At 38.1% G+C, this 13271-nt stretch overlaps 1 protein-coding gene across 2 annotated transcripts in view; it reads left to right on the top strand.

Moving 5' to 3' along the window:
- The window catches only part of RAB2A (RAB2A, member RAS oncogene family), a 90525-nt gene extending 77722 nt beyond the window's left edge, over nt 1–12803 (top strand). For both annotated transcript variants that reach the window (XM_041769009.1, XM_041769010.1), the window contains exons 7-8: nt 9389–9457; nt 11481–12803. In XM_041769009.1, coding sequence (XP_041624943.1) covers nt 9389–9457; nt 11481–11576 — 165 coding nt within the window. In that variant the 3' untranslated portion in view covers nt 11577–12803. The remainder of the gene's footprint in view (nt 1–9388; nt 9458–11480) is intronic.
- The last annotated feature ends 468 nt before the right edge of the window (nt 12804–13271 follow it).

Genomic DNA, 13271 nt, shown 5'->3' with positions numbered 1-13271 from the left:
CTGTATTTTTTTCTGTAAAATAAAATTCCAGTTTCTCAGAGTTGTACATTATCAAAACTGATAGTATTATATTCCCTCTAGGAACTAAAGATGATTGTGCTGTGAATTGTGGTTAAACTTGCCATTTGCTTAACAGTTGTCTCTTTATCAAATATTCTCACTCTCTCAGCCATTTGACAGGTTATTTTTCCCTGTGTTCATAAATTTTACTTAAAAATTTATGGAAAACCAGAAAAATACATAAACATCAAAAAATGTTGAGGTGGGCAGCCCGGGTGGCTCAGCAGTTTAGTGCTGCCTTCAGCCCAGGGCACGATCCTAGAGACCCAGGATCGAGTCCCACGTCGGGCTCCCTGCATGGAGCCTGCTTCTCCCTCTGCCTGTGTGTGTGTGTCTCTCTCTCTCTGTGTCTCATGAATAAATAAAATCTTTTTTAAAAAAAAATTTTTTTGAGGCAAAAGTCTTAGTAATTTAAATATCTTTTTTTAAATCTTTTTTTTTTTTCTTTTTTCTTTTTTAAAATCTTAAACTGGGTACCTGGGTGGCTCAGAGGTTGAGCATCTGCCTTCGGCTCAGGTAGTGATCCCGGGGTCCTGGGGTCCGGTCCTGCATCAGGTTTCCCACGGGAGCCTGCTTCTCCCTCTGCCTGTCCCTGCCCCCTCTATGTGTGTCTTTAATGAATTTTTTTAAAAAATCTTAAACTTTTGGGGTGCCTGGCTGGCTTAGTCAGTGGAACACACTACTCTTGATCTCTGGGTTTTAAATTTTAGCCCCACAATGGGTATAGAGATTATTTAAAATCTTTAGGGGCACCTGGCTAGCTCAATTGGAAGAGCATGTGACTTCGTCTTGGAGTCTTGTGTTCGAGCCCCATGTTGGGGTATAGAGATGACTTAAATAAACAAAATATTTAAACATCTTTAACTATTGAAAAATCAAGGCTGATAATTCCTGGTTTAGCTGCTAAAGTACTAAAAGATATACTGAATATAACAGCTGAAAACAGTCAACTAGCCCTAAGACAGATTGCAATAGCTTGCCAAGCCATCTAACCTGACAGGATAGGTGGATGTCTGTGTCTTAACATGTGACTTGTGTAACTAAGAAGACCAATTTCACGGCCCCTTGCTAATGTTTGTGTCCTGTCCCAGTACTTGAAAACCTCCAGATTTAATTTGTGTTGAGAGGACATCTTAACTTGCATTGGGCTATATTCTGTGTGGTGGAACGGGTATTCCTGTAGAGCTGGAATGTGATGCAAACTGAAGACTTTCTTGTCTGCTTAACCTTGTTCTCAGTGTTAAGGATACCACCAACTTTTTCATTGGAAATTTGACCTGACCTTAATCAGGTTTCCAGCATCCTTGAAGGAGTGTTTAATAAATACTTATTACTCCCTTTCTCTAATTGGAAGATTTTGCTGACTAGGATCAATTTTTCCACCCTTTATTTGGCCATCACCCAATGGAACTTGGGTCATCCAAGCCTAACTAACTTTGAAGGTTACATCCACTTTCTCTACTGAACCAAAGTAGCTAAACGTTACCGGAGAAAGTCATGCTGATATGTGCACATCACATACTTACTCTATAGTTCATACTCGTATAGAGGCACACAGTTATCTAGATCAACTACCAAGGCTTTTCCACTTGTATTTGACATAAACATTAGAATTCATGTGTTTAAAATAGTCTTTATTCTCTCTTTGAAACTTGATTTTTCCTGTTTGTTTTTTTTTTTTTTTTTTTTTAAGTTTATTCATTTTAGAGAGAGAGGCAGACTCTCCACTGAGTGCAGAGCCTGACTCGGGCTTGATCTCAACCCTGAGATCATGACCTGAGCCGAAATCAAAGAATTGGGTGCTTAACTGACTGAGCCACCCAGGTGCCCCCCTTTTTTATTTATATCAATTCACAGTATACCTTTCCATATCAATCACTTCAGCCAAAATGGAGTCACCCTTAAACACCTTACTATTCTTTCCCTATTATTTACCACATCCTTTTAATTTTTCCAAAGTAGATATTAAATTTGATCTTTGTTTTCCATTCTTGTTGCCACTGTTAATTTCTCAGGTCTTCATTTCTTACCTGGATTATTGTGTTAGCCTCTCTACAGGTCTCCCTGTTGCCAACCTTGCCTCCTTATAAAATTCATCATAAAATAAATAAAATTCCTGTGAGTTGTGTTAGAAGTAAGTGATCCTGATAAAGGAAAGATAAATGTGGTAGGCAGAACGTTAATCCTGCTCATTGCTTCTGCTGCAGTTTGCGTGGTCTTGGACAAATCATTTCTCCTTTTGCAGTTCAGCCCAGTCTATAAAATGAGTAGATTTAGCAGCGGCTCTCGTTCTTCTAACGAAACACAGGAAACTAAAAGAAAGAAAAGTAGAATGGGATGCCATGGAAAATGAGGGGGAAAGAAGAGATTCATTTCTCCTTTCACTGGGCTCTTCCTGTTACCTACCACATCCCAAGAGGTGGTCCCGACAATTTGTCCGTAAAATACAATTTGAAAGCCATTGTATTGAATGATATATGTAGGAATTCTCTTACTGAAACTAAACCAAGTAGGCGAAGAACATTTTAAAGCCATAGAATTTGAAGGAGTTTGTGTTTAAACGGCCTAATCTTGAATTCTAGTCTGATGTTCTTTTCACAAGACTTTTCTTTCTTTGCATCATATTAAGCCTATCTCAATGTATTTTATTCTTCAGGGCTTACTGTAACATGCTTTATGTTGTTAATTTACTTTTCTTAATGGTTAGTTTTTACTTAATCAAGATATTTTAATTCACTTACCAGTCAGCGTTGATCACCATTTTTCTCCTTTACTCTCCAGTGTTCCAGGGCACATTCGCATTTCACATGTGTACCCTCTTCTGTTCCCCACACGTCATTGCACTTCCACATTCGTGATAAGGAAGGCTAACAAGTGTGAGCGCTTACTACTTGCCAAGCGCTGCTCTCGGTGCTCCACATTCATCCTACTAACAATTTTGTGAAGTAGGCACCATTGTTATCCTTGTGCTACAGAGAGATTAAGTAGGAGTCCAGAGCACCACATCTACTAAGAGGTGGAACTAGTTTGAACCTAGACAGTCTGTTTCTAGAACTCTACCCTTGGCCATTCTGCTAATCTTACAGGCATAACTTCATCCCACAGATTTTCTTGGAAGCAAATGAAAAAATTAATTTCCTTATTATACATATTTTGAATTTCTTTCAGAAATAATGAATACCTCTGCAAATTAACTAAGCATATAGACTGGCCCATTAGTGAGTACTTAGTAAATATTGGTTACTAATAGCTTTGTCATCTGGACACATGTGATGTTCATAGCGTTGACTAGGAAATTAGAAGACAGTTAAACAGCATTTAAGTTACCTCATGTTTCTTAGTTCTAAGAGCAAAACTAAAGAGTCACTGATTGTGAAATCAGGGTACTTTACTGTGTAGCAACTCTCTGTTCAAGATGTTTATTTATTTTAAGATTTATTTTTATGCAATCTCTACACCCAACATGATGCTTGAACTCCCATCCCTCTGAGCAGAAGTCGCCTGTTCCACCAACTGAGCCAGCCAGGTGCCCCTCTGTTCAGGATGTTTAGTTGAAACTAAGGTACTTGGATGTATTTTGAATTCTTACCTATTAGATGTTACACTTTTTCTCTTGCCACCAGGTGGCAGCATGTGACATAAAGAAATAATTTAAATCTTTACTCTGTTGTAGACCATTTTCATTATTTTGTTTTAAAAACTGATAAACTATAATAAAAATGAAACACTGTTCTGAGGGCGCCTGGGTGGCTCAGTCAGTTAAGCATCTGCCTTTGGCCCAGGTCATGATCCCAGGGTCCTGGGATAGAGTCTCACATCAGGGCTCCCTGCTAAGCATAGAGCCTGCTTCTCCCTCTCTCTCTTTCTCTCCATCAAATAAATAAAAATCTTTTTTTAAAAAAAGAAAGAGAAACATTGTTCTGGGTTTCCCCTTGCCTCTCTTCTCCCTCATGGGCTGCAAAGGCAGGCCCCTCTTAGCACATTGTCCTTGGCCTCCATCCAGACCTGCTTCAGTCCTGCCCTGCATGCAGTCTCCCTCTGCCAGTGCAGAAAGTTTCTTTTTCCTGCATCTTCAACAGAGATTTAAGTCCTGTGCTTCGATTCTCCCACCAAGTTGTTTTAGTTAGCAGCAGTAAGAACTATATCTGCCTCTTCCCTGTGTCTTCCATAGAACCTAGGGGAATGCTGAGTCTAAGGTAACAATTTAAGAGGTGCCCTTGGGTGAATGACAAATGACAGGTTATGCATCAGCTTGTGTGTAATGAGTATATAGTTCTTGGCCGGTTATATTTATTTTCATTTTTGCTAGGGAAGTTGTTGAAGACTGACTTAAATTCAGGTATTAGGACCATTCAGATAACTACTGCCAAGGGCTAAAAGATTAGTGTCTGAGGTGGAAGGCAGTTAATGGCTAATGAAGGTAAAGAACCGATCATGGCAATTAATCAAAGGAGGGCAAAGGGGGAGAGCTAATGGTAAAATGCAGAGGGAGTCAGGAAGTCCACCCTCTGATACTGGAGTGGATTCCTGCATGGGAAAGTAAGCAGCTCACCAAATTAAGTTGGCTACATGGAAATCTGTTTATACTTCATAATTGTGGATTTGCCTAGATGTTGTAAGTTTCACAGTACTAATAATGAAATCTTTTGATATTGGTTTTCCGGCAAATGTTTTTTTCCTATTCTATAACCTATTTATTAATGTTCAGATTTGACTGTATTTGTAGAATACAGAAGTATATAACGTACTTGCTTATAGCTCTAACTTATGTGTCACAAACAATAATCTTTAGGTTGTCATGCTTTGACAGTATTGCACGAATGCTAACAATTTCCTGTAGGTGTGCCATCAACTTGCTTCATTTTTCTGATAATAAAGAAATAAGTATTCTAGATAGATTAATTTCCCAGGTTACAGCCTCTCTCCTGAATGATACGGACCATTGTCACTAGTGCTTGTACTCCACCTCAGGAGCTGTGAGATGCCCCCGAGTTGGCTATCCCCACAGCTGCCACCATATGCAGGCTCCCCCATTGCCGCTGCCCTAACACTACACATGCTCATCCCCACCTACCACTCAAAACAGATTTGCCCTCACATGTGCTCCCTTTTTCTTTCCTTTCCTTTTTTCTTTTCTTTTTTTTTTTTTTTTTTTTTAAGATTTTTACTTATTCATGAGAGACACAGAGAGAGGCAGAGACATAGAGGGAGAAGTAGGCTCCTCAAAGGAAGCCCAACGTGGAACTTGATCCCAGGACCCCGGGATCGTGTCCTGAGCCGAAGGCAGATGCTCAACCAGTGAGCCACCCAGGCGTCCCTCTTTTCTTAAGATTGTATTTATTTTATTAGAGGAGAGCATGGGGATTGGAGGGCAGAGGGAAATGAATAGGGAAAGGGAGGAGGAGACTCCCTGCTGGGCAGGGAGCCTGATACCTGGCTCAATCCCAGGACTCTGAGATCATGACCTGAGCCAAAGGCAGACGCTTAAACTGGCTGAGCCACCCAAGCGCTCCTCCCCTTTACTTTCTCCTGCCCCCTTCTCAGAATTTGTTTCTGTAGCCTGGGAAATAGAAAAAATGAAACTGGTTAAAATTATGTTTAGAATTGGAAGGAGGGCAGCCCTGGTGGCGCAGTGGTTTAGCGCTGCTTGCAGTCCGGGGTGTGATCCTGGAGACCCGGGATCAAGTCCCACATCGGGCTCCCTGCATGGAGCCTGCTTCTCCCTCTGCCTGTGTCTCTGCCTCTCTCTCTCTCTCTTTCTCTCTCTCTCTCTCTGTGTGTGTCTCTATGAATAAATAAATAAAATCTTTTAAAAAAATAGAATTGGAAGGAATTTCAAGCTGTCCTATGAAAACGTGATAGCTTTAATGTAAAGGCCTTGTATCTAGCCAAATTGTTACTCATTTCTTCATTGTCTGTGTTCTAGAGGTATTTCACATTGTTAGGTCTCTACATTAAAAATATTTTTGAGGATTTTAGTGACTAGAGTGAAATGAGCAATTAAGATTCTAGCCAGTTATTGTGAGATATCTCTAGTCTTTCCAAGTTCTTGAAATGCTTGCAGCTTTAGGGAAAAGATCTTGTCTGTAACACCCAAGGTTCTTATCTTAGAAGTTTCATTTTATCTCTAATAAGCCTTAACAGTATTTGGTTAATGTTCATTATTTTTGGGAATTCAGTAGTTTCAGTTGATAGCCATGGGCTTTTAAAACATGTGAACTAATGTCTGCATTTGTCACATTGGGTTTTAAACTGAGGAGTCATTAAAATTGATCGTTAGTTATTTGATAATATTAAATATAATTAATTTTGCTATCAGATACATAAAATAACCCACCTATATAATACTCTCTTTATAATATGCCCAGAGAATGGAAGATATTTTTATTTCAGTGTTTTCAACATAGAATCCTCAGTTGGATGGCAAGTAAATATAGCATTGTCCAAAGACTATTTCATGGAGATGATAAGAATTATGAAAGAAAATCATTTTATCAAAAAAAAAAAAGAAAATCATTTTATGTACTTCAGTTGTAATGGAATTAATTACATGTTTTTTCAGACACAAAATACATCTTAAGTCCATTGGGTACAACTGTTCTTAAAGGCGCTTAATGAAGTATGAAGTACTATCAAGTCATAAAATTAGTAGTGACTTAAAAAATTTCATGCAGCATAGCTTTTTTTTTTTCTTTTTAAGATTTTATTTATTCGTGAGAAACAGAGAGGCAGAGACACAGGCTGAGGGAGAAGCAGGCTCCCTGCCGAGAGCCCAGTGCTGCTGGACTTGATCATAGCGCCCCAAGATCACAACCTGAGCCAAAGGCAGATGCTCAACCACTGAGCTACCCAGGTGCCCCCCAGCATAGCTTTCTTGAGCCACTTTTTAAAATGATGCATCAACAGATTAACAAAAAAGTCTGTTTACATAAATTGGCACATTTAATGGCTTTTATAATACAAGTGCTTGTATATATGAAGTTATAACTCATTTATGGGATCTTGTAGTTCCGTCTGATGTTCTAGGGAGATGTACACATGCAGGTGCCCCTTTAAGGATTTCAAGCCCTGTGAATTCATGAATCTGTTGACTTCAATATTTAGTTAGCCTAGTTTCTAAGGCCATCACTGTAATTGACATGTTATTGGAAATAAAGTTAAGTTTTTCCTTATTTATAAGGGTAATAACTTCAATTTTGAGGAACGTGAATCAATTCAGAGCTGGCTGGAAGCCAATTTCTCCTTCACTGTAACTCCCGCGCACACGAAAAGCGCACTCACCTCCTAAGTGTCTTGTGAATCTGCAGTGATTAATTCTTCTCATTATTTTGCTGCAAATTCTCATGACCCTCTCTGATGATTCGATCAGCCACTTAGAGTTTATGCATATTCATATCTCTGCGCTCCTGCCGCAGTCGCACGTCTCCTTCGCTGACCGGTGTGTTCCTGGTGCAGTAATTGAGCTGCAGTAGATTGATTACTCTGGGGAGCTGTAAGGCCCTTAAAGGTGGAAACATATCAGTCCTGTTAATTAGGAAACAAAAGCTCTGGTGGCAAGTTCAGCAGTCAAATGTTTCCAGTGTGGAAAAGACGCAAGGTATGATTGGTTCCTCTCCACGAACCTGTTTACTTTTTAAATTTGGAATTAAAACTATCAGTGCTAGTGGAGAATAGCCTTATTTTGTGAATTTTCAGTGCTCACTGAAGAGGACCTGATTTGTAATATTAATGCTATTACCTGTGATCTCTCAGATGGGATCATCAGAACATGAGTTTATAAACACCTTCTATAACATTGGCAATATTTGTATAAAACATCTTAATATTTATTCTTATTTATTTGTGTTTTTGGTAATCTCTACCCTCATCATGGGGCTAGAACTCACGAACCCAAGATCAAGAGTCACATGCTGTACTGACTAGGCCAGGCACCCCCTAATAGCTTATATTTTACATAGGTAGAGAATGCTTGTGGATTCATTTGATATTTAGAGGCTTAATTTGGTTAGGTTTTTTTTTTATTTATTTTTTTATTTATTTATGATAGTCACAGAGAGAGAGAGAGAGGCAGAGACATAGGGAGAGGGAGAAGCAGGCTCCATGCACCGGGAGCCCGACGTGGGATTCGATCCCAGGTCTCCAGGATCGCGCCCTGGGCCAAAGGCAGGCGCTAAACCGCTGCGCCACCCAGGGATCCCTGGTTAGGTTTTAATACTGATTTTGTTTTGTTTTGTTTTGCCAATCTAGTAGTATGCTATATGGAAAAAGGATAAGCCTTTATTCAACATGGCAAGAAGTTTGGCTGCTTTTTATTTCTTTATCATAAGCATCCTTTGAGTCTTTCCCCCTTAAACTGTGTATTAAGTAATACATTGTCCTGGCAAAAAGGATCCTGTGTGGAACAGTAGTCTCTAAAAGTAAGCTAGTTTCAACACAGAAGTTTATTGACCTGACGTCTTTTTCTCATGTGTGCTGTTCTCACATTATGGTATCCCTGCCCCCTTCCCTCTCCCCCCACCCCCTCCAGTGATGAATTTTTCTTCTGGGATATGGTTCACATACCATAAAATTTACGCTTTAGAGAGTACTGTTTGGTGGGTTTTAGTGTATTCACAGCATTATGCAATTATCACCACTACCTGATTCCAGAACATTTTTATCACCCCAAAAGAAACCCCATAACATTAGTCGTCACTCTTCATTCCCTAACTCTTGGCAACAAATAATCTACTTTTTCTCTCTATGAATAGACTCCTTCAGGATATTTCAATAAATAGAATCATACTATGTGTGGTCTTTTACATCTAGTTTCTTGGACTTAGCATAATATTTTCAAGGTTCATCCACATTTTAATATGAATTAATACTTCATTTTTTTATGACTAACATTGCATTATAAAGTTAAACCACATTTTGGTTTTCATTCATCAGTAGATAAACATTTGTGTTGTTTCCACTTTTTGGCTGTTGATGCTAATAATTAACATTTGTATACGTCCTTGCCTTGTTCTTGATCTTTAGGAAAGCTTTTAGTCTTCACCACTTGATATGATGTTAACTGTGAGTTTTTCATAAATGCTGTTGACGAAGTCCCCTTCTAGTCCTATTTTGTGGGGTGTTTTTATCATAAGGTTGTTGGATTTTGTTAAATGCTGCTTCTGCCTCTATTGAAGTGATTGTACAGTTTTGTCCTTATTAATTAATATTCTGTATTATATTTGTTGAGTTCTTATACGGAACCTTATGATATTCTACAGTTTTTATATGATGTTCTTTTACTGTTACAGTTTTAAATAATTCTAATCAATTTCTCTACTTTATATTTCAGGCATTTATTAATACAGCAAAAGAAATTTATGAGAAAATCCAAGAAGGAGTCTTTGACATTAATAATGAGGTATATATAGATAGATAGATAGATAGATAGATAAGCAAATGTTGGCTAATATTAATTTAGAGTTGAATTTTAATTACTACATGGATTCATGATTTTACATTTTTTTAATTCTTAAAATGAGTCTATGAGGTCAGTTAATATATGAATAATTGATAATCCTGTAACTGAAAATTTGTTATGTGTTCTATAATAGATAAATGTTTATGTTCTAGTAGAGCAGCACTTTGTGAAAATAAGTGACCATTTATTGCAAGCAATGCAAAAAGAAAAAAAATAAACCCTCCAAAGAGAGAAGAAAATCCACTTTCAGCCACATGTCCATATGGTGTCATCTGCTTTGGGGAATAATTTTCTAGTGTGTAAATGCACGAACGATGTTACTGATGCAAGATGCTCTCTCTGTTGTCTAGTATGAAAGAGAGAAAATACCCAATTTGGAAATTACTCTCAGTATAGCATGTTTTCAGGAGACTAATATATATAATTAGCAATTGGCATTGTTTTTGTTTCTGTCTTTTTTGTAAAATTATTTGATGAATATGATTAGGATAAAACAGCTTTGAAGCATGTAATTCAGAGTGTTTACCAAAGGTTATTATTTCTGACCTAAATCCCTGCTGTGCACTTACTTATTTCAGAATGTTTATGTGGATGTATGGTATATTATTTACTTTTACATAAATTTTTTTGCCATTCCATATTAAGACTTTGTGCTTCTGAGGGAAAAACCCCTATTCCTCCCACAGTTGCAATTAGGAAAGTGTTGTTAGGAATACTTTATTGCACATGTACCTCTCGGCCTATCCATAAACGAGGCTCTTCTATATCTCCCTCGATATTCTCTGCTAAGACAACCGTTTGCCTAAGGTTTCCAAAAAGTACTTGATATTCTCATTTCTCTTTCATTTAGAGTAATATATTTTCTAAATCCTATCCTCTAGGCTTATGGCGGTAGATTTTGAGTTAAAGACAACGCCCTTCAGAGACTAATGCCATATAAATTGAACAGTAATTGGGCCTCTGTTTAAAAGGGCACGTTCATCGTTTCTGTCTGGTTTCATATAGTAGCTGACTGCTTTACTGGGCTGGGTGCAGCTTTGATTGTAATGTGCTGTCAGGAGCCAACAGGCCGTGCGATTTATTTGGCCCGATGCCAGGTCTGACTCCTTGATTCCTCAAGAAGTTGCTACCAGCCCAGAGGGGGCAAAACCAATGAGCCATAGGGCATGCTTTTTATTAAAGAGGAGTCAAAAGAGCGAAAAGAAACCACATCAGCTGCTGTCAATACTGAGCTAGTGCCAGAAACCCCAAGGCTACTACTGTTGCAGAACAACTGCCAAGCACTATAAATCTGAGATTTACTGTGACGTAAAGTTTCCTTAAGAGCTTAATTTCTGAAGCTACTGTATTACTTTTCTCAAAGTGTTGTATTTTTAGGTAAAATCCACTTGAGGGAGTGAGGGTTAAGACAGAAGTGTGAGTTTGATGAATGAAAGAACTACTCTGTGTGTGGGTTCTTGGCAAGCTGCCATGTCTTTGGGGATCATAGAAATTATTGATGACACAGAACACTCATATGCCTTTAGCCTGTACAGCTGATTCAACATGGAACAGAAATGCTGTCTAGAGAAAAGATTTTACGTTGTATTAGAGCAGGACCGGGCTGTGCATGTTTTTATCTTTTAAAGATTACTTGCAGTAATTGTTCTAAACAATTTCTCCATAGTGAGAATGCCCTGGAAAGCAGCATTGCCTGGGTCTCATTGCCTCCTAAGTACCTGGTGTGATAAAGAATTATTTTCAGAAATATTTCCACGGGATTATTTTTTAAAAAGGAAGGAGCAGTCCCCTAAGAGACACTGCTTTAAATGTTGTATACATCTGTTTCATGTATGTTTTTCCTAAGTTGTTCGGTAAAATTGTATCATTAAGAATTCAGTGGAATTCTTTAAATTTAGTTAAACCGCACTGGTTGGGTCCCTTTAACATTTTTTTTTTATTCCTTTCCCCTTCCTCCTTTCAGGCAAACGGCATTAAAATTGGCCCTCAGCACGCTGCTACTAATGCCACGCACGCGGGCAATCAGGGAGGACAGCAGGCCGGGGGAGGCTGCTGTTGAGTCCGTTTTTACCGTCTCGCTGCCCAAATGTGGCTCCTCACTTCCTCTTTCACTCTCTCCTGCTCAGCTGAGACATGAAACTATTTGAAATGGCTTTATGTCACAGGAGACTCTAATCCTTCGAAATTCTTGTATAACTTTGAATAAATGGTTAATGTTCACTTAAAAAAGACAGATTTTGGAGATTGTATTCATATCTATTTGCATTTGATTTCTAGGTCAATTGATGTGATTATTTTTGTTAAATGTTGTCTTGTGCCCTTACCTACGAACTGAACTGTATTAAACACTACAAAGTCATCTTGAGTATTTTAAATCAGTTTGTGTGGTTAGGTTTCCCGACACCTGTGGACCTAATGTTTAATATTCTAGAACTGTCCTCAAAAAGTTTGTCAATTTTCAAGGCTATAAGGAAAACCAGAAGGACTCTTTTAATTCTGTATTTATCATTTACTTTCTGTATATACAGTTTAACCTGCTTGGGTGTAATTTGCCAAGCTTGAATTCTTTAATGCATTTGCATAAATTCTATACTGTTTAGAGCTTAAAGCTACAGAAGCATTGTTAGGAATTGCTTGGACACTGAATTTTAAACTTTTTGACATTGTTAACAAGCATGTTCATCTTTTCTTGTCACTAGTCCAAGAAAATATGCTTAATGTACATTACTAAAGGCTATGTATGTGTTAACCTGTTTTAATGCCAAAAGTTTGCTATATGTCCACAGTTTCTTTAAGACCTCCTCAGAAAAGGATTTGTTTGCCTTAATGAATACTGTTGGGTAGAAACACAGTATAATGAGTGAAATGGGCAGAAGCAAGAACTCCCTACACCTAAGCGACTCCAAGAAGAATGAATGTCCACATTTAGATGGCACATTATGAGGACTTTAATCTTTCCTTAAACACAATAATGTTTTCTTTTGCTTTTATTCACATGATTTCTAAGTATATTTTTCATGCAGGACAGTTTTTCAACCTTGATGTACAGTGACTGTGTAAAATTTTTCTTTCAGTGGCAACCTATAATCTTTAAAATATGGTAAGCATCTTGTCTGTTTCAAAGGGGATATGACAATAAATCTACCAGATGGAAAATCCTGTCAAAAGTAGAAAAGCTTTAGTAATTTACTCAGTGTGATGGTTTTATCCTTTTTTTTTCTCTCTCTCCCCCTTGGTCTATAATGAAATTGTTACCGCAGTGCAAAATAAAATCCTATGTATAAAAGTGTTCTTTTTTTATTATGACCACATCATTTCTTTAAATGTACCTTTTTAGTCCATCCACAGCTTTCACATATATTTTTTTGAGCATATTTTTGTAAAGGTCAGCATGTTTAACACCCTTTATAAAAATTTTCCTTAAATGTGATCGCGTTCTTCACAATACTGAAATTTTTTTTGTTACTGTTGATGTAAGCAAGTATTTCCTACTTCTCAAAGAGCACAAGAGCACATTGCATTTAGACTATAAGGAAGGTTTATAGGGACGCCTGGGTGGCTCAGCAGTTGAGCATCTGCCTTCGGCTCAGGGCGTGGTCCCAGGATCCAGTCCCAGAGTCCCACATCGGGCTCCCTGCATGGATCCTGCCTCTCCCTCTGCCTATGTTTCTGCCTCTCTCTCTCTGTGTCTCTCATGAATAAAATCTTTAACAAAAAAGAAGGAGAAGGAGAAGAAGTGTTTATAAAGACGTTC

The sequence above is a fragment of the Vulpes lagopus genome, chromosome 9 (genome assembly GCF_018345385.1).
Source record: "Vulpes lagopus strain Blue_001 chromosome 9, ASM1834538v1, whole genome shotgun sequence".
Classification (NCBI taxonomy): Eukaryota; Metazoa; Chordata; class Mammalia; order Carnivora; family Canidae; genus Vulpes; species Vulpes lagopus.
Note: the sequence above shows the minus strand (reverse complement) of the source record. Positions and strands in the feature narration are given on the sequence as shown.